General features: G+C 48.8%; 1 protein-coding gene across 1 annotated transcript; it reads right to left on the reverse strand.

Moving 5' to 3' along the window:
- Nucleotides 1–887: 887 nt before the first annotated feature.
- PRSS35 (serine protease 35) lies at nt 888–14,751 on the reverse strand. Its single transcript, XM_053602715.1, has 2 exons — nt 14,628–14,751; nt 888–3,492 (listed from the first exon to the last, which is right to left on the reverse strand). The coding sequence occupies exon 2, from the start codon at nt 3,471–3,473 to the stop codon at nt 2,268–2,270; it is 1,206 nt and encodes a 401-aa protein (XP_053458690.1). The 5' UTR covers nt 3,474–3,492; nt 14,628–14,751; the 3' UTR covers nt 888–2,267.
- Nucleotides 14,752–20,136: the final 5,385 nt, after the last annotated feature.

A 20,136-nucleotide genomic window follows, 5' to 3' on the forward strand; every position in this document is an offset into this window, starting at 1 on the left:
AGCTGTTTTTCCTGTTCAGCTCCCACACACCAGTGAGAGCACATGAGCTGCTCTTCCCTACAGGGCTTATTTATTTCCCGGTACACGTGTCCTCTGGTCAGCAGCTCAGTCCCCTGTCTATGCCCACCCCCCTGCTCTGGGACTGCCCTGGGCTTGTCTCAGCAGCAGCCTCTAATTTTACTTTGAGAGAGCAGATAACTACACTTGTTAAGATTATTTTCAGAGTAAAAATAATTTTGTGGTGCCTATTTTGGTTATTCAGAAGACACGATTTTTTACTCAACATTTTTGTTGTATTTTAGAGACTTGAAATTATCAGAAAAGGAAATTCTAGATCGGTGAAATGTTAATGGTGTGGTGTCTTACAAATTACTGATGAAAGTAAGTGTAGCCTATAGAGAGGAATAAGAAAAACAAGCAGGAACTGGGCTGAGCAAAAGATGAGAGCAGAGATTTTTCAACAGGCCAGAGGATCTCAGAGGTGCCGCAAAATGTTTAAAGATCAGTTAAATTATTTTTGAAACAAGTTCAAAGCATAGTAAGTATGTATTTTTTACTCTTTTGGGGGGGCAGGAGGATCAACATAATTTACGTGGGCCATGGAAGTTTAACTAGAGGTTCTAGTGTGAGATCAGATGTGTTCTAGCTGTGAGATAAGAAAGGTTGAAAACACTGGAGGTGGCGGGTTCAAACCCAGCCCCAGCCAAAGAAAAAGACACTGGCCACAGGCAACTTTCTGTTTTCAAAGCATTCCTCTTCCCTGTGCCACGCCTGAGAGCACACACACTCATCAGTGTATGAATATATGTACAGTATGTCGGTAACATAAATACAAGTTTGACTATTAGTAAGATAGGGATTGAAATGTGACAATACGATCTCTTTATTAAATGATTTTTAACAGGTTCACATTATTTAAAAATGAACATTTGCTTTGAAGTTCAGCTATTTTGGACGCCACTTATAAAATCATTTATCATAATATACTCAAATACCCCTTTGCATGCTAGTCAAGAATGTAGTTCCCCACTATTAAAAAATAGTAATAAGTAAAATAAATTTGAATCCTAGTAGAATCAGGGATTTGAGTGTATCATGGGAAAAGAGAATGTGGCCCAAGAAACTTCCAGAAAGAGCACACTAGAAATCAGCCTGCAGTTCCGAATTTTAGGGTGCCTTGATTGATGGATCACTGGAACTCTTCAAACACAACGCCCCAAACTGCCCCCCTTAGGGTCATCGGCACCTGTCTGTCCACACTGGTGCCTGTCCGTGTTTTCTCCCAGGGCAAACACGGCTCATGCTGCGTGGCCAGAGTCACCCAGGAAAATAACCAGAATCTTCTTTAAAAACTCAATATTTGTAAACTATATTCATTTTTAGAAAAGAATATATCTAAAACTACTAATTGGAGAAGTCCCCAAAATAACATGCCTATGGCCTTAGTGAAGAAAGCTGAACTTTCTCAAGCAGAAAAAGTTATCGATTATGGAATTCCTTGTCCAAAAAATACGGCACCTCGCACATAATAGAAAGTATACCACAAAACGATGTTTTGAATACAGGATCATTTCCTATGCATACATTTTAAGTAAAAAAGACAGTTAAGATCCCCAAATGTCCCAGCTTCCCTATTTCTAAACTAGGTTCATTTCATAGAACAAAGTATTTTACCTATTTTAAAATAAAACACACTGCATATTGCTATTCCTCAAGGCAGTAAAATAGTTAATGGTTTTGTTTATAAAGCTTGCTGTTTCTTCTGCTTTATTTTTGAAAATTAAAAAAAAAAACCCCACTAGATTTCTCAGACCCCTAAGACATAAACACCAGGGGCACGAGGCCTCGGAGTAGGCGGCCGGGGCTGACCCTGTGTCAACACCTGTCTCTGCTCGTGCACCTTCACATTTAATACGACTGGCGCCCCCTAGATTCTTCGCAGAGTCGGGCCCTGACAATACGTCCATTTCTAGCACCGGGTGGCAGTTTTAAAGGGTCTAATTTTTAAGAAAGCAGAAGGAAACGAAACTTTCCCCATTCCTGACACCCAAGAAGAGCACGTCCTCGGCACCAAAGTACCACCTGCTTTCAGTATCGGCACCTACACGTTTTTAAAGATATGAAAATCTTCTAATTTTGGAAACAATGCATTTGTAAAAACGTTGAATGCTACGGGCAGGGTTCGGGGTGGCGGGTGCAGGCTCGTCCCGGGAAGCCGCCGCGGCGCGGCCATCCCCAGATCCGCCGTCCCCGCGCTGCCCGCGGGGTCAGCCGTAGGCACAGCGCGCGTCGTCGCCGCCCACCCAGCGGCAGATCTGCGCGAACTTGAGCGGCGTGACGCGCACCGCCACGTTGTAGTCCCGGGCGACGCCGCGCACGCGCACCTGCTGGGGACCCGAGTACACGGCGATGACTTTGCGCCGCCAGGTCTTGCCGTCCGGGTCCCGCAGGCGCAGGTAGACGCCGGCGCCCGCCGAGCCCGCCTCGGCGTCGCAGTGCTGGTAGAGGAAGTCGCCGGCCGCGTCGGACACGCTGCAGAAGCGGTAGACGAGCTGGCCGTCCCTGTCGCGGTCGAAGCCCGAGAAGTGGATCATGCCGCCGGGCAGCCGCGCCGCGGCCGGGCTCACGCCCAGCTCCATGTGGCGCCGGCCGCGCGCGCGCCGCAGCTGCAGCAGCGCGTAGTCGAAGTCCAGCCCCGGGGCCGCGCCGCCCGCCCGCGCCCAGCCGCGCGGCACCTGCGTGCTCGCCACCCGCGTCCACTGGAAGGCGGCGCCCCGGGCCTGCGCCCTGCGCCTGCGCCCTCCCCGGCCCGCGGCCCGCAGCGCCCCCGCGCGGTCGTCCCCGGCCTCGCTCCCGCTCCTCCGGGGACCCCGCCGCCTCCTGCCGGCGCCCCGGGCCCTCGCCCTGAGCACCCCGACCCGGAGCCTCCGGCCCCCGCGGACGTAGTCCTGCCCGTCGTGCACGCAGTGGGCCGCGGTCAGCACGTGCTGGGGGGACACCAGGATGCCGCTGCAGCCCGTTGACAGCTTTACGGCGCTGCCGAACGGGAAGCTGGTCGAGAACCTTCGGTCCACGATGCTGAACCTGCTGTCAGTCCCGAACACCTGCCGCCGCCTCCGGGCCGGCGCGCGCCCGCTGCTGGCGTTCCGAGCCCCTTCTGGGGCCAGGCCTTCGACCTTCACCCTGGTCAAGGTCCGGGTGCCATTCTCGAAGACCGTCTCGTAGGATAGGTGATCCTCCAGCTCCGAGAGGCTGCGAGCCCCGAGCTCCTGCTGGCTCGCGAGGCCACACGCTCTGGACACCGCCGCCCACGCGTCCGCCTGGAAGGTGGGGCTGGGCAGCTGGACGGTCTGGTCACTGACGATCCGGGGCACTTTACTCAAGTGCCACCTGAGATCCTCTTCCGTGTCAGACCCATCAGGGAGAGCCCACCCAGGGGTGAAAAAAAACAGCCAAAACAGCAGATTTCCCATTTTGGTCTTCTATTTTGTCCTTAAAAACAAAGAAAGAGAAGTTACAATGGTGGCTTTTTAAGTGTTACTTACCATTCCTGGAGGCCTTGGGTCCTCAGTGCACCATCACGCAAGCGAGACGAGTTAACTGATGTTAGATAACTAAGCCGGCTTCTTCAGACTCCAAGTTCAGAAGATTGTTTTTCCCTAGCCTCCCCTGTCCCACCCCCACTGGCCTTCTCCATCTCCCTACCCTAACAGCCCAGTGCCAGGGGCTGCAGAAAACTGGGTCACTCTGTGGCCTAAGCCACGTCCCCCTCCTCCCTGGATCTCCTACAACCTTATTTCCAAATGATTTTGAAATAAAGACAGCAGATGTCCAGCTGACTGTCCTCACGCTTGGCTCCTTAAAAGCAGGGATCATGTAAATTCCTTGCCTCTGCTGTGCAAATGTCTAGCACAGAGCTCAGGACATGTTGTTTTGTGGAAGTTGTGTGTTGTCCAGGGTTTACAGCCCAAGCTGATGTGATGGTCCCTGCAAATCACTGGATAATGGTCTAAAACCAGAGGTCTTATGAATAAACGGGTCAGTCTGCTATTGGTCTGCTTTAATTTTTATGGGACCTCTGGTCATAGGAAGTCCAGCGCAGGCCATTCTATGCCAAAGTGAGAAAGATGCACTTAACAAACTTGTGAGCTGGGGAGCCGGGCACAGTAGCTCACACAGGTAATCCCAGCACTCTGGGAGGCTGAGGTGAATGGATCACCTGAGCTCAGAAGTTTGAGACCCGCCTGAGCACACAAGTTTTTCTACTAAAAATAGAAAAACTAGGCAGGAGTTGTGGCGGGCACCTGTAGTCCCAGCTACGCGGGAGGCTGAGACAAGAGGATCTCCTGAGCCCAAGACGTTGAGGTTGCTGTGAGCTACGATGCCACAGCACTCTACCCAGGGCACAGAGTGAGACTGTCTCAAAAAAAAAAAGAGGTGGCGCCTGTGGCTCATGGAGTAGGGCGCCGGTCCCATATGCCAGAGGTGGCAGGTTCAAACCTAGCCCCGGCCAAAAACCAAAGAAAAAAAAATTAGGGTTCACAGTCTAAGCAAAGCAACATACAAAATAATTTTGTGGTGGGCTTTCACTGTACATTAGAGGTAGTTGTAGGAATCTATGGAGCACAGGCTGTGGTTCCAGGTTGGTCCCTGGGAAAACGTGATAGTGATTGGAGTGTAGTCCCTTCTCATCACAGGTCTCATGCCCCGCAAGTGGTGCTTCTGTGTTGTTAGGTACTGTTAGAGAGGCCAGTACTTGGTAAGTTACACAGTACCTCATACCTCACATCTTCCAGCCCTCTTCTCTTCTGGGGGCTCTTTGGCATGTGGGGGGATCTATTTAGGAAGAGTGGTGTTCATCAGGCATGGCCTGAGGTGCAGGTAGTGGTGGCCCTCTTTGGAGAGCAGTTTCACACGTGTCAGCATTATTGGTCAGCTCTGCTCTGATAGTTAAAAATATTTTTTACTAGTAGTTAAAATATGAAGGCTTAGTAAGTGATTTGTACTTTGTGTAAAGCAGAAGCAATTCAAGGTTAGATTATTCCTATAATATCTTCACTCGATGCTTTCCAACAGGAATTCTTTGCAGGGATAAAGTGAATGCAGGATATTTGCAGCAGCAGCAGCCTGGGTGCACACAGGCCACGGTCGGCTGGGACGCAGAGTTGAAAACAGCATTCCTGGATGTGGGAGTTTATTTCAACATATCCAAGTGCACGATTTTATTAACAAAAGAGTAACATTCTTTTATTAAAACAAAAATGTATACTACATTAACCTATGTATTGTTTAAGCATGATGTATCCACTGTAACATGACATAATTAATTTGAGCCATTATACATTTGAGAATATTAAGCAAGTTTAGAATAATCTTTTTTTTTTTTTTTTTGTAGAGACAGAGTCTCACTTTATGGCCCTCGGTAGAGTGCTGTGGCCTCGCACAGCTCACAGCAACCTCCAACTCCTGGGGCTTAAGCGATTCTCTTGCCTCAACCTCCCGAGTAGCTGGGACTACAGGCGCCCGCCACAACACCCGGCTATTTTTTGTTGCAGTTTGGCCGGGGCTGGGTTTGAACCCGCCACCCTTGGTATATGGGGCCGGCGCCTTACCAACTGAGCCACAGGCGCCGCCCAAGTTTAGAATAATCTTTATCGTGACTTGGTATCAACAAAATTATATACAAGTATTGCAGTTTTCATTTTTTCATCTGCTCATACTTGTATGCTGGGTAATGGTGATTCTGATTAAAATTAGACTGTAGTGCTTGCTAAAAAGCTAGTAATTCCTTTTATTTTAAGGAAAGTATTCTTCTGTAGATAGTGTTGATATTGTTTTTAAAAATCAATACAAGTACATATTTCAGGGGAAAGCCTGCACTCATGTCACAATATCTTCTAAACATCACCACTGCAAATTTGAATTTATACAAAGCAGTAATTATATTAATGGTTTCTTTCATCTTCTATGCAATTTTCACAAAGAACATTTCATTATTTTTATTTAATTGGAATGAAAAAGTCTCATAATGTGGTAACAATACTGAGCCCTTGATATTGTAGTTCCCAAGATGAAAAATTATGTTCTTGACTATATATATGTTCTTGACTATATATATATATATATATATTTCTTTTTTTTTTTTTTTGAGACAGCTGTTGCCCTGGGTAGAGTACTGTGGCATCGTAGCTCACAGCAACTTCCAAGTCTTGGGCTCAAGTGGCTAAGGCACCATTTTAAGCTAGAGGGTTTGAATCCAGCCTGGACCTGCCAAACGACAATGACAACTACAACCAAAAACTAGCCGGGTGTTGTGGTGGGCACCTGTAGTCCCAGCTATTTGGGAGTCCGAGGCAAGAGAATCGCTTAAGCCCAGCAGTTGGAGGTTGTTGTGAGCTGTGATGCCACAGCACTCTACGCAGGGTGACAGCTTGAGGCTCTGTCTCAAAAAAAAAAAGAGTTCTTAAAAAAAATAGTAATAATATATGATCTTATTGAAGACCCACATCAGGAGACAGGTGACCATAAAGTTCACGTACAGTTTTAAATTGCACACTACTTTAAATCCCACCTGTGTAGCCACCTGTGTAGACGCTCACTCTGTGTGACACCTGATCTAACGACCTGAGGGTGATCACCAGGTCAAGGCTTCCCCAGGTAAAATTGTGCATGTCTAAATAGTGGTATTATTTCCCCTGGGTGTTTTTTTTTTCCTGTATTATTTAATTTAGTCTTGCAACTTTTTAGCTACTTAGGGATCAGAAAGACAGAATGTAAATATTAAGTGATAAATAACATGACAATATTTTACTATACATATCATCGAACTAGGATACAGATGTCAAACAGAATTTCTGTACTCCATAACACATGTGCCCCTTGCGATAATATCTGTAGCCAGACATCTTTTGTTGTTGTTGTTGAGACAGGGTCCCACCCTATGCCCCTGAGCAGAGTGCAGTGGGCGTGGTAGGTCACCACAAACTCAGCCTCGGGCTGCGGGCACCCCGCTGCCTCAGCCTCCGGAAGCTGCTGGGATTACTCAGCTGGGAAACTCAGCACGGCGCCCGGCTGGGTTTTTCCATTTTTTTCTTGAGTTGGGGTCTCACTGTCACTCAGGCGAGTCACGAACTTCTGAGCTCAAGCGATGTGATGTCGTGATGTCCACTGTGATGTCCCTCAGCCTCCCACAGTGCTGGGATTACAGGCGTGAGCCACCGCGCAGACTTTTAAGAAAGCCAAATCAAGTCAAGTGTGGTGCACGCCTGTTAGTCCCAGTGACTCACGAGCCTGAGGGGAGAGGATCACCTGAGCCCAGGATTCAAGGCTGTAGTGAGCTATGATCCTCCCACTACACTCCAGCCTGGGTGAAAGAGTGAGACCCCATCTCTAAAACAAAAAAAAAAGGAAAGGAGAGGGGAGGGGAGGAAAAGCCCCATTGGAATTGAATTGTATTCAAGTATAATTTCATTTTTGGATGCTTATCTCTCACACTAATTTTTATTTATTTTTTGCGACAGAATCTTACGATGTCACCCTCGGTAGAGTGCCGTAGCGTCACAGCTCACAGCAACCTCAAACTCTTGGGCTTAAGCGATTCTCTTGCTCAGCCTCCCAAGTAGCTGGGACTACAGGCACCCGCCACAATTCTTGGCTAATTGTTGTTGTTGTTGTTGTTGTCATTGTTGTCCAGCAGGCCCTGGCCAGGTTCTTACCCCCAACTCCGGTCCATGTGGCCGGTGCCCTAACCACTGACCTACGGGTGCTGAGCCTCCCACTAATTTTTAAATCTGTTATTCTAGTCAGAGACCTCAGCCAATACTTTGGAAATTGTCAGTACCATCAGTACCTTTTAAGCCAAATGATAATACCAGTGACATAGGCCTGATTTCCCACCAAGTGTGTACTCAGGTGAACATTCTCACAGCAGGTGAGAATGGTGGCTCAGAGCCCAAATCTTGGTTGCTCACCAAAGGAACACTGGACCTCTGGGTCTCAGATCCCTGACCAGGAGCACTGGTGTCCCCTTGGAGCTCTTTGAAAATGCTCATTTGTCCAGCTTGAGCCTACTGATAGACACTCTCCTAAGGAAGGTGGGGGGTCTCCCTACTGTGATGTCCCTGATCCTCGGTGGTGCCTGAGGCCCTGGTGCAGCAGCTTGAGCCTCACCCCAAAGGCAGGAAGGCAGCCTTGCTGGGGACAATGGCTGACCTGGCTTTCTAGTGACAGCTGCTTGTCTCTGAAGCCCTGTCCTTTGAGGGAGCTCTGTCTCGGGCACCACTGCGAGACCAGCCTTGCCCACATCTTTCCTTGGTCCTGGGCAGGGCAGAGCTGGATAATGCAGCCTCAGAATCCCAGTAATAAGAGGACACAGTTTAGTCAGCCTGTCTAATTTGCCCTGTAATTTAAAATTGGACAAATGCTTAAGGGCACTTTCTTTTGGAAAATCTAAGTTTGTCTTGTGGTAAAATGTCAATGCAACAATAAAGGACCATCCGTCCACACACGCCCTTCATCCCAAAGCTCTCACTAGCCCACCTAAGGGGACAGAGGCCCAGCTGGTGGGGCGCCAGCAGTGACATTTTGAAAGCTCTGAAGTCCTTTTCTCCCTCCAGCCCCTGCTTTTTCCCATCTTCCATTATAATTGTGACCTTCACTGTCAAGGTCCAAATGCCTTGGATTTGGGACTTCGAATTCCGATTCTGGTTAGCAGAAGTACAGTGGCAGCCCTCACTCCCCAGCGGGGGTCAGCACACGCACAGCTAGTCCGGGGTGGGGAGGGTCGTGAAGACAGACAGCGGGGAGGGATCAGCACACACACACAGCTGGTCCCGGGGGCTCATGAAGAGAGATGAGGTTCATCCACAGCGAAAACATCTGCTCTGTGGATGGACCTACAGACGTCATCCCAGTGTGTGCATTAACATGTATGCTAACAGAAGTGGCTACACACCCCCACAGGAGACAGCTCACTGTTTCCACCCTCTTGTTGTTTATTTACAATTTCTTAGAACTGTGCTGCTGACAGCTTTCAGAATATGTATATACGGACTAGGGTTGGGGCCATAGGTACAGACCAGGGAGGGAGAAGACTCAGGCTCCACTTCCAGGCTCTCCTCACACGGCCACATGCAGCTCGTGGCCTGTTCCTTCCTCATCTGCAAAGTAGGGACAAGGCTAATCTCCCACTCCTAATGTCCACCGGGAGATTAAATGAGGTGATACCTGCAAAGAATTCCTACCGAGCTCAGGGCATAGTACACGTATGGATTTTACAATTAATGTTCTACCTTAGTGGGTGAACTAGTAACACTTTAAAATAGGCCATCATATAAGCCAAAATGAGAGAACTTGTAGTTTTCTAAAAAGTCAGTTTTACAGTCAAATATTTTTATTTTAAGATACTTTCCAACTCACTCTAAAATTCTGCTTTTCCTTGTTTCTTTGTTCAAGGAGAGCTTCATTTTAGAAACTTCCCAAATGAATGCTTTCCTAATTACGCATGTCTATGAATATCAGTGGCTCTGTTGTATATCTTTTTCATTGCTGTTAAACTTGAGTATGATTAAACATCACCCAGCCACAAAAGACTTAAGTTGTATTTCTACATCTTATTTATAGCCTGGATCTACATTAGGAATTCTGGAACTGTATCAGACCCACAGCCTAAAAAGACAAGAGTTGATGTCAAAATAGTTACTCTAAGAGAGTGAATTACAGTGAAAGAAAAACCTAACTTTTGAATGAGTCTCTCTAGAGCAGCAGTCCCCCACCTTCTGGCACCAGGAACTGGTTTCAATTGGAAGACAATTCTTCCATGGACTGGTAAGGAAGGGCGTTAGATTCTCATAAGGAGTGCACAGCGGTGTGCAGTCGGGCTCACGCTCCTGTGAGAATCTGATGTGGCAGGAGCTGGAACTCAGGCAGTGGTGGGAGTGACCAGAGCAGCTGTAAATACAGATGAAGCTTGGCTCACTGAAGCCGTGCTGCTCACCCCTGCTGTGTGCCCCAGTTCCTGAAAGGCCACAGACCAGCAGCTGTCTGCAGCCCAGGGCTGGGGAGCGCACATCTGGAGTGTACAGAAGTTTACTATGACGTGACAGAGTTATGCTCTTGAGGTTCAGCCCCTCTTTTGTTTTCTGTTTTTATTTTTAACTTGGGAAGTTTATAGTCTAGATTAGGCAGGGCAGATCAGATGGTTGGCCAATATATTAAAAATACTTCAAATTAAATATTTCTTCTGTACATGGATGAAAAGGAGATGCTGACTCCCTAGCAAGGATCTGGACCCAGCAGTTTCCCTCACCAGGCAGCAGGCACCAGCCTAGGCCTCCCTCTTCACCTGTCCCTCACCACGCAGCAGGCCCACACCAGCTCAGGCCACCCTTCCAGCCCTCACCACGTGGCACCAGCCCAGGCCTCCCTCCCCGCCTGTCCCTCACCACATGGCACCCTCCCAGACTTCCCTTCCCACCTGATCCTCACCACATGACAGGCCCATAGCAGCCCACGCCTCCCAAAATTATCCACATGCTCATCCCCAGAACCTGTGAGTATGTTTCTTACACAGTGAAAGAGACTGTGCTAATGTGATTAGCTTAGGGATTTTGAAATGAGGAGGGAAGCTTGCGTTATCCAGGTGGGTCCAATGGAATCGCGGGCCAGCGGGTTAAGAGTGAGAGAACTGTGAACAAGAACGGAGGTCGGAGTGACGCAGAGCCACCAGTCTAAGGGTGGGCGGCTTCTACTGCCACCAAAGGTAAGGAACAGTTCTCTCCTGGAACTTCCACAGGAATAGTCCTACTGACCCACTTCAGACTTCTGAACTCCAGGTGGGTAAGATAATAAATTTGTGTTGTTGTTAGACACTATATTTTTAATGATTTATTACAGTGGAAATGGGTGATTGTAAAAGTGAGAATCTAGTTCCTGAAATTGTCTGCACTGTGACACCACTGCACTCTAGCCCCAGGCAACGGAGAGAAACAGTGACTCAAACAATGAAATAGAATTAAATTGTATGTGTTGGGTGTTTAGAAAGAAAGAAATTGTGAGAGTGATATAAAGTGGAAAAGAGAGCTTCGTGGGACTTAAAACATCAATGAAGTTCTTTTTAAGGAAAATTTGACATGCAGTTTTAAAACTAAAATCAGAAGATGGTGATACCACTTCATGGTGGTAAAGTAGTAGTAATTCTAGAGAAACACAGGAAATGGAACAAGGGTTGATAACTTTGATAAATGTAGTTATCAGCAAACACACACCTGGGGCTTACCCTGCTATGCATCAGCTCAAAGCTTTTTTTTTTTTTTTTTAATCTTTTTAGAGGCAGGGCCTCTAATCTGTCACCCCATCTGGAGAACAGTGGGGTGACCATTCCTCACTGCAACCTTGAACTCCTGGATTCAAGGGATCTTTCCACCTCTGGCTCCCAAGCAGCTAAGACTGCAGATGTGTCCACCATCCCCAGCTTTCAAAGCCTTTATTTAAAAAACAATCTTTGATGGTCCTTCTTAACTATTGAGTTGGACTAGAAAATATCTAAGATCTCTTTCAGCTGTAAAGTCCTGCAGTAAACCACAAACCAAAAAACACAAGTACCAGTAATTTACCCATCAATGATCATTCCTAGTCTTTCCCGGGTAGGAATGCGCCTGCTATCCACGTTACTACCACTAGATGGCAAAGCTAGCCCAATAATGCAAATCTAAGCAGGCGTTTAAATGGTTTACATTCACCCAGCAGTGAGATAGATGTTATTTTTTTTTAACTTGTGGGATTCCATAGGGGAGGAAATGTCTAACTGGCTAATAATAATATACAAAATAGTTGTCACATATGGAATTTATTACATTTAGAAAACCCACCTACAGACCACTGAGCCCATCCTGATGAACTGAGAGCTGATAATACTGTCTCCAGCCAGACAATTTTTTGGCGGGTGGTTTTCCAAGAACAGTCGGGAAGCGCCAGCACACTTGCACCCTGACCCACAGCACTGCTAAATAGTCCCCCAAACGTGCTGCAACGCGATTCAACACTAGGAAAATCTTGAACTTGCCAAATAGTTTACATATGTTTATCAAATACTTTATAATCCATTACTAAAGGATAAGCTCTACTCTGATTCTATGCTGAAAATAAATGGCAAGAGAGTTCACTGACAGTGAGCCAGATTCAAAATAGCATACTTCAGCACAATTTTCAAGTTCAGTTTCAAGAATGAAGGCAAACTCATGTCTGCTTTAAAAGTTTGGCCGTACTTGAGGGAGAGGAAGATGGTAGACTTACACAGTTGATTGTTTTATAGTAACACACAACTTCTGTTTTTCATCACAATAAAAAGTAAAACCCCTTTGATTTTTTAGCTATTTTTCCAAGACATACCCATCTCAATTCTCCAATGGATGTGCTGTGTGTAAATCCAATGTGGAGCAAATGGCAGTATTACGGGAGCCCCCGAGGGAACACTTTCCTGTCCAGCCTCATGAAGTGCTCAGCGTATGGCTGGAGACATGTTTTTCAAATTGGCCTTTGAAAGTAAAGAATATTTATAAAGGCTTGCTACTTTTCGGGCTTTAAATCATCCATGGTCATAATGTTTTTCACTAGTCATACATCAATTTTACCCATATGCAGCTTTAAAATTGTCTTGTATACCACTAATTTGACCTGTTTCCTAACCTCTCCATCTCATATTTTTAATCTGCAAAGTTAACTCTGTGCTAAGATAAGGTAGTTTCATCCTCCAAAAATTCTGAGCCTTGTCCTCCTATTAAAATGCAATATTCTTGGGGCAGCACCTGTGGCTCAGTGGGTAGGGTGCGGGCCCCATATACCAACAGTGGTAAGTTCAAACCCAGCCCCGGCCAAACTGCAACAAAAAATAGCCGGGCATTGTGGCAGGCTCCTGTAGTCCCAGCTACTCAGGAGGCTGAGGCAAGAGAATCGCGCTAAGCCCAGGAGTTGGAGGTTGCTGTGAGCTGTGACACCACAGCACTCTACTGAGGGTGACAAAGTGAGACTCTTGTCTCATAAAAAAATAAAATAAAATGCAATATTCTTGTTGGATATTTGCACATTGGGCAGAGAAAACTAATTTATTCAGTAGGGAAACTTACACTAGTAATTGTTTATTTTAACATATAACACGTACTGTGTCAAGCGTGTGCTTAACAATTTCATGTTTAAAAACATAAAAGATAAAAGACCCTTTTTTTTTTTGTAGAGACAGTCTCACTTTACCGCCCTCAGTAGAGTGCTATGGCGTCACAGCTCACAGCAACCTCCAGGTCTTGGGCTTAGGCAATTCTCTTGCCTCAGCCTCCCAAGTAATGGGGACTACAGGCGCCCACCACAACGCCTGGCTATTTTTTCTTGCAGTTTGGCTGGGGCCGGGTTTGAACCCTCCACCCTCGGTATTTAGGGCTGAGCTCCCTACTCACTGAGCCACAGGCGCCACCCAACATAAAAGATTCTTAAAAGCATACAGGTTTCCCAGCTGCCTGGAAGAAAAGTGGGGAGGCAATCACATCCACTCGTTCTCACAGGAAGGGAACTCCTCTGATATTTCCTAATAAGAATAAAATTCCATAGGAAGACTGGCCATTACTTTCAAGCCTAAACCCTTACGTGGCTGGGATTTCACTTTCTGTCTTAATTATAAAGCAGATTCTAATTGTCCAGGCAGCAAATTATGACTTTTATAATCCTCTGTAGAGACAAGTGTACTGGGGTGACTTAGATGTAACCAGCAGTTTCTTTTCAAATCAATGACGGTGTGGAGAGCAATCAGGTGGGAATATTTTTACATCTTTAAAATGTCTTCTGATCAAAAATTCAAGACTAGGGCGGCGCCTGTGGCTCAGTCGGTAAGGCGCCGGCCCCATATATGGAGGGTGGCGGGTTCAAACCCGGCCCTGGTAGAAAAAAAAAAAAAAATCAAGACTATCAAAAGCAGAGGCAAAGGCATGAAAAGCTGAGGGGGAAGCACCGGCCACCGGCTCCTCTTCGTGGCCCCCGCCCCACTCCAGTTTCACTGGGGTTTAAGGTGCCGCCACGGCTCCTGGTGTCACCTGCTCATTTTCTCAGCGGCCCCACTGCTCCTCTCCTGACCCCTGAGGCCAGGTGACAGAGGAAGGGACTCTGAGGCAACTGTCACAGCGACCTGCCCAGAGGACCTTCCAAGAATGGGGTTACACCTTTGTCAATGGCATCTGCTAATAATCGCACAAGGAAAGGCCCCCCGCCCCGTACTGCTTAAGTAGAAAGAATTCCGTTTCTCTCCCAACACGAACCCTGTTGCTGTTCGGATTAAACCTCGCAGGAGTCTCAGCTCATCCAGCCTCTGTGGGAAGGGAGTTCCCCGAGGACGGAAGGTGCTGAATCTCAGTCGTTAAAGCCCTTCAAAGACGCTCCCGGAGTCCCGGGGCTCTGCTCACCCGTGCGCCCCACCTGCTGCGCGCGCTCCCGGGCGTCCCGGGGGTCCCGGGGCTCTGCTCACCTGGGCGCCCCACCTGCTGCGCGCGCTCCCGGGCGTCCCGGGGGTCCCGGGGCTCTGCTCACCCGTGCGCCCCACCTGCTGCGCGCGCTCCCGGGCGTCCCGGGGGTCCTGGGGCTCTGCTCACCTGGGCGCCCCACCTGCTGCGCGCTCGGGGTTGTGGGGGGACTGCGAGTGGGGCGCGGCTGCCCGGAGCCCGTGGAGCCGTCGGTCCGAGGCCGGAGCTGCCAGCGCGGAGAACAGAGGAGGCGGCGCTGCCCGGAGAGTGGCGGGAAGGGGGGACTCAGGGGAAAGGGCGGAGCCAGGACCGCCCCAGAGGGGGCTCGCCAGAAGCGCTTGTCCCTGTGCTAGAGAACCCCTCAAACAGTGTCATAAGATGCTCTACAGGAGGTGGGGTGCCCCCAGTCTGCTGTGAGACCCCGACATCGGCCCAAGGGGCGGAAGGGGGGACTCCGCTGCCCGGCCCAGCCAAAGCAGGTCTCGGACCATCCCTGGACCCACAGCCGCCAGGGCCACCCGTCCTGTGCTGGCCTCAAGCTCGAGGGCCACCTCCAGGCCAGGAGGGGACAGGGGGCAATCCCAGAGCATGAGGGTGGGTCAGTGTCCATCTGTCCAGAAAAGGCCACTTGTCCTATTTAGGAGAGTCGTAAGTCTCCGCCCCACCACTGTCCAGCAGGCCCCTCTCCCATCCTTCCCTCCCGCCTGCTTCATCCCCGCCCCTAGCAGAGCGGCTGGGGTGGGCCCGGAGAAGAAGGGGGTGTCATTTCCTTAGCATCCACTGAGCTGAGGGGGTTGGGGGGCCCGGAGCAAGACGTGCTGATAGGTCAGAAACTCGGTCCTGGCCCTCAGACCTGTGCTCACAGACCCGCAGCCAGGTCCAGGCAGGACCTGGCCACTTGGTTCAGTGGTAAGTTACTGCATTTCTCAGGCTTCTATGAATTTTCTAACAGAATGAAATTGTGACACACATACCATCATGTCTCCATATACCAGGGGAACTGGCTCCAGGACCCTGGCTGCACCCAAGTCCTTCTACCCACCAACCTGTGGGAAAAGTCAGCCCTCTGTCTACCTGGGTTTTGCCCAAGATTTCCATGTTTTCCAATCATGTTTGGTTGGGAAACATCCTCTTCTAAGTGGACCCAAGCAGTTCAGGATCAACTGTGTATAAGGTTTTGCTTATTAGCTATCTTCACACGTAACATTGTCACATATGCGTTTATCTGTGTCATTAAAATCTATTGGCAATTTTTAGCTGGTGTAACAATTCTGCCCTCTCTGTCTCACCAATTAGATTGTAACATTCATGGGCTGCTTTGAACACCACCAGCTACCACAGGGCCTGGCATACAGTAGGTGCTACGTATGTGTTGAACTTTTAAAGTTTCCTAGTCAGCCAGAGTGTGGGGAAGTTGGTGAGAAAGCCCAGAACACAGGGTGGGAGCTCTGTCTGCCACAGACTGGTGGTGAGAGCCCCCCACCCCCAGCCTCAGCTTGTCCCATCTGCCATCAGCAGGCTGAGCTGCAGGAGTGTGGGGGCTCCACTGTCAGACTGAGACCCTCACAGCTATGTGAGAAGGACTAGACCCAGGTCTGGTTTCCTTAAGACAGTTGGCTCCCTGCCAGCCCCACTTAGAGCCAACCTCTAGGGTGCTCTGCCCCCTCCCTGACCTTTCACCCTCTGCCCTCCCGCTCTTCATTTCTGGACCCGTTCAGGGTCACCTTAGCAACCACTGTGTTTCTTCATCTAGTCCCAATGCCTGATGCTTGCTGCTTATCAGGTTCCAGGATTCTGGCTTCTCTTAATCCTGATTCCTTCTTCAGGCCTTGTCCAGTCCCCCTCCACCCCCATATTTTCTTAGCTCTGTGTCAGTGATTCAGACCCATTCTGAAGCATATCCCAACCCACTCCTGTTACGATGGTCCTACAATTTTCCAGTGTTCCCCGACCAGCTCTCCATATGGGGCAACCACTTTGTACAATATCACTCCTACCATATTAGGAGAAAATGCAACGCAGGGAGTGTTATCAATTTTTAAAAACTTGTAACAAAGCTTCCAGAATCTTTCCCCAGCACGCCTCACCTTCATCTCCTAATTTGCGGCTATTGTGAACAAAGGTTTTACCAACATAGCCTAAGTCCTCTGCTCATTCACCAGCAGAATTCATAACTACCCATCCTTTGTGAAGACCCTGCTTAATGGGGACATTTGTATGTTTCTCCAGAAATGGGACCAAGAGACCCCGAACACATCTCTTGTTACATTTTGGGTCATTAGTGATGCTGTGTCCTCTGCAGAAGACAATGATGACCACCATCAGGCCCAGCTATGATTAAGGCCACTGAGCCTTTGTCCTAGACTGGATTTCCCAAGAGGCTCAGACCAAAATAGCAGAGCCCTCTCTCCAGTGCTAAATCGTATTTGTCACGGAAATGTACTTGGAAAGTTTTAGCTATGGAAAGACGGGAAGAGCTGTTGCACAGTCTGTGTTCAGATGGCCTGGTTGATGACTCAACTTTGTCGAAGAGGCATGACTTGCTGGGGCTGGAATCTCCCCTATTAATTTTTAATCCTAAACTTTTATCTAACCCCTTTATTCCTTATATAGGATGGTTCTGCATGTTTAGAACTATCTTAATCTTAACCCCTAGGTTAAGGTCGCTGGGGAAACAAGGCAGATGTAATAAGGTAAGACGACATTCCCCTAAATGGCCTCTATCCTCATAGAAGCCACGGATAGTCAGCTAATTAGAGGAACAGGTGCTGCCTCTCCAGAAACCTGCAGAACCATTGACTTTGTCCTCTTGTGTGGCCCAAGGGTGAGCAGCAATGTATTCCTGACAGAGATCTGAAAATTGTCCCCACAGCAGCTCTGGTGCAGCACCCCGCCCCCCCCCTCCCCCCCACCCCCCCACCCCCCCACCCCCCCCCCACCCCCCGCTCTGGCATTTGGGCCTGTCCTCCCCAGGGGGCAGTGTCGGTCTCTCATTTGTACCAGCCCTGGTCTGGGAACTGGTCTCACTGTTTGGGAAATGCTTGTTTCTGTGTCCACCTCCCACACAGGACCACACAACTCCTGTGTGTCCAGCACTGAGCACAGCTGAGGGTGCTTCCCTCCTGTTACCTGGGAAAAGTGAAGGGCACCGGGAGTGGCCAGAATCCAGACTGTCCAGAATCCGGAGTGGCCAGAATCCGGACCGGCCAGAGTCCGCAGTGGCCAGAATCCGGACTGGCCAGAATCCAGACTGTCCAGAATCCGGACTGGCCAGAATCCGGACTGTCCAGAATCTGGACTGGCCAGAATCCGGACTGGCCAGAATCCGGAGTGGCCACCCCTTGCACCTGTCGTTCACACACAGCACAGACGGCAACCAAAAGAAACTGGGTTTCCCCAGAAATCACTGAAACTGACTTAACCTACACCTCCCTAGAGAAGCATAAACAGGAAGCCTGAGGCAGGCGAGAGTTCCAGGGCGTGCAGGCAAGGCTGAAACTCTGCACCCCACCACTAGTTCTCTCAGACAGGACTCCATGCGGTGGAAGACCACTCTGGAAAAGTGGGATTCCTAGAGGTGTGAGGTGGGACTAACAGGCAAAATTATTTATAATCTGAGCTTAAAATTTCATGATAGATTTTTGTTTTTTATTTTTTTGAGATAGAGTGTATAATAAATTTTTAAAAATTTATTGGGTGGCGGGCGGCGCCTGTGGCTCAGTCCGTAGGGCACCGGCCCCATATACTGAGGGTGGCGGGTTCAAACCCGGCCCCAACCAAACTGCAACCAAAAAATAGCCGGGCGTTGTGGCGGGTGCCTGTAGTTCCAGCTGCTCGGGAGGCTGAGGCAGGAGAATCACTTAGGCCCAGGAGTTGGAGGTTGCTGTGAGCTGTGTGAGGCCACGGCACTCTACCAAGGGCCATAAAGTGAGACTCTGTCTCTACAAAAAAAAAAAAAGGAAAAAAAAATATTTTATTGGGTGGCATCTGCGGCTCAGTGGGTAGGGCACCGGCCCCATATACTGAGGGTGGCAGGTTCGAACCCAGCCCCAGCCAAACTGCAACAACAATAAAATAATAGCTGGGTGTTGTGGCAGGCGCCTGTAGTCCCAGCTACTCAGGAGGCTGAGGGAAGAGAATCACCTAAGCCCTGATGTTGGAGGTTGCTGTGAGCTGTGATGCCACAGTACTCTACTGAGGGTGATAAAGTAAGACTCTGACTCTAAAAAAAAATATATATATGTATATATATAATTACATGGGATTTGGTTCTGGAAATGGTGATAAATAAGCAGAGGACATGAGCAAAGCTTCAGTGAAAACCTTCGTCAGGCTCAAACCACAGCTTCAATCACGTATCCAGTGACAGAGCAAAGGCTTCTCCTCCTATGAGGCCCCTGGATAAGGCACTGAGCTATCTGACAACAGCACAGTCAGTGCGAATGTGTTCGGGGTTAAAGACCTAGATTTGAACCTGAATCCTGCCACTTACTGCCATGTGATTGGGGCAACTTAACCTCTCAGTTCCCTCATGTGAAAATGTGTCATAAAACTTACCTGGAAGAGCAGTTTAAGAGGGAGACGTAAGAGGTAGGAGAGCAGCCCCACCTGTAGCCTGGCACAGGGCAGGTGCTCAGAAGTAGAGCTAGAATTCCGAGTCCAGGGCCCTGGAGAAGCGGCCAGTGGAGCAGAGCACATTGGCTTGTGAGGGACGTCACCACTGCCACTCCCAGTGAGAGAGGATACCCGAGAAAGGTGAGGTCCAGGAGAACAGGGCTTCTCAAGGAGACCACAAAGATACACCTGCAGGGTCCTCTCCATGGTGACTCAGCTCTTGGGAATTTGTAAACTTAACTTCCTGGAACTTGGAAATTTCCAAGTTCTGTGAAATCCTGTAGTTCTGTAGGGGCTGGAATAGCATCTCCCACTTGATTCAAACTGGCCAATGAGAAGGGTGCCTGTGGGGTGGAACTTTTTGACTGTCGATAGAAAGGGAAAGACCAAGCCAGTCAGGGAGCAGGGCCATTTGGAATTCTTCTATGCCGTGAGCTCCCAGCTGGTGAATAAAGCCCTTCCTCTTATAAACGTGGTGTTTGGGTGCTCTTTCTCTCCATCAGGCCTGGTCTTCCTGCAACACCAGGAGAGGCGGTGGACCTGGGTGCCTCTAATGTCACTTCCGTGTCATCCACTGCTTTTCCTTTCTCATTATGTCCTGAGACTCTGACCAGCTCCAGAGACAGAGCATCAGTTAAATCTACCCTCATAACATCTGAGTGACATCAGGTGGATGAACAAACAGCAGGTGGTTATCAGTGAGGAGAGGACAGATGTGGACAGGAGCAGAGAGAGATGGGAGTGGCCAGCTGCCTGGGCCACACTCCATCCTGCAGGACAGAAGTTTCCAATCGCAGGTGTTTAATTGGAAGGTTTCCATTAAAATCCTGAGTTCTAGGTTTATTGTAAAAAAAAAAAAAATAGGCAAGTTTGGTCCACGTTCCCTGGTGGCAATCGTCAGTCTGGTGGTGTGGCCAATCCTTACTGTGCCTGGGTTTCCATCTGTCCTCTCCAGGACGGGATTCTTTATCTTACTGTTTAGCCCAGGATACTATTTGCTTGGTAGGGAGCTGCCAGAAAGTTT

Source organism: Nycticebus coucang, chromosome 9 (assembly GCF_027406575.1).
Source record: "Nycticebus coucang isolate mNycCou1 chromosome 9, mNycCou1.pri, whole genome shotgun sequence".
Lineage (NCBI taxonomy): Eukaryota > Metazoa > Chordata > Mammalia > Primates > Lorisidae > Nycticebus > Nycticebus coucang.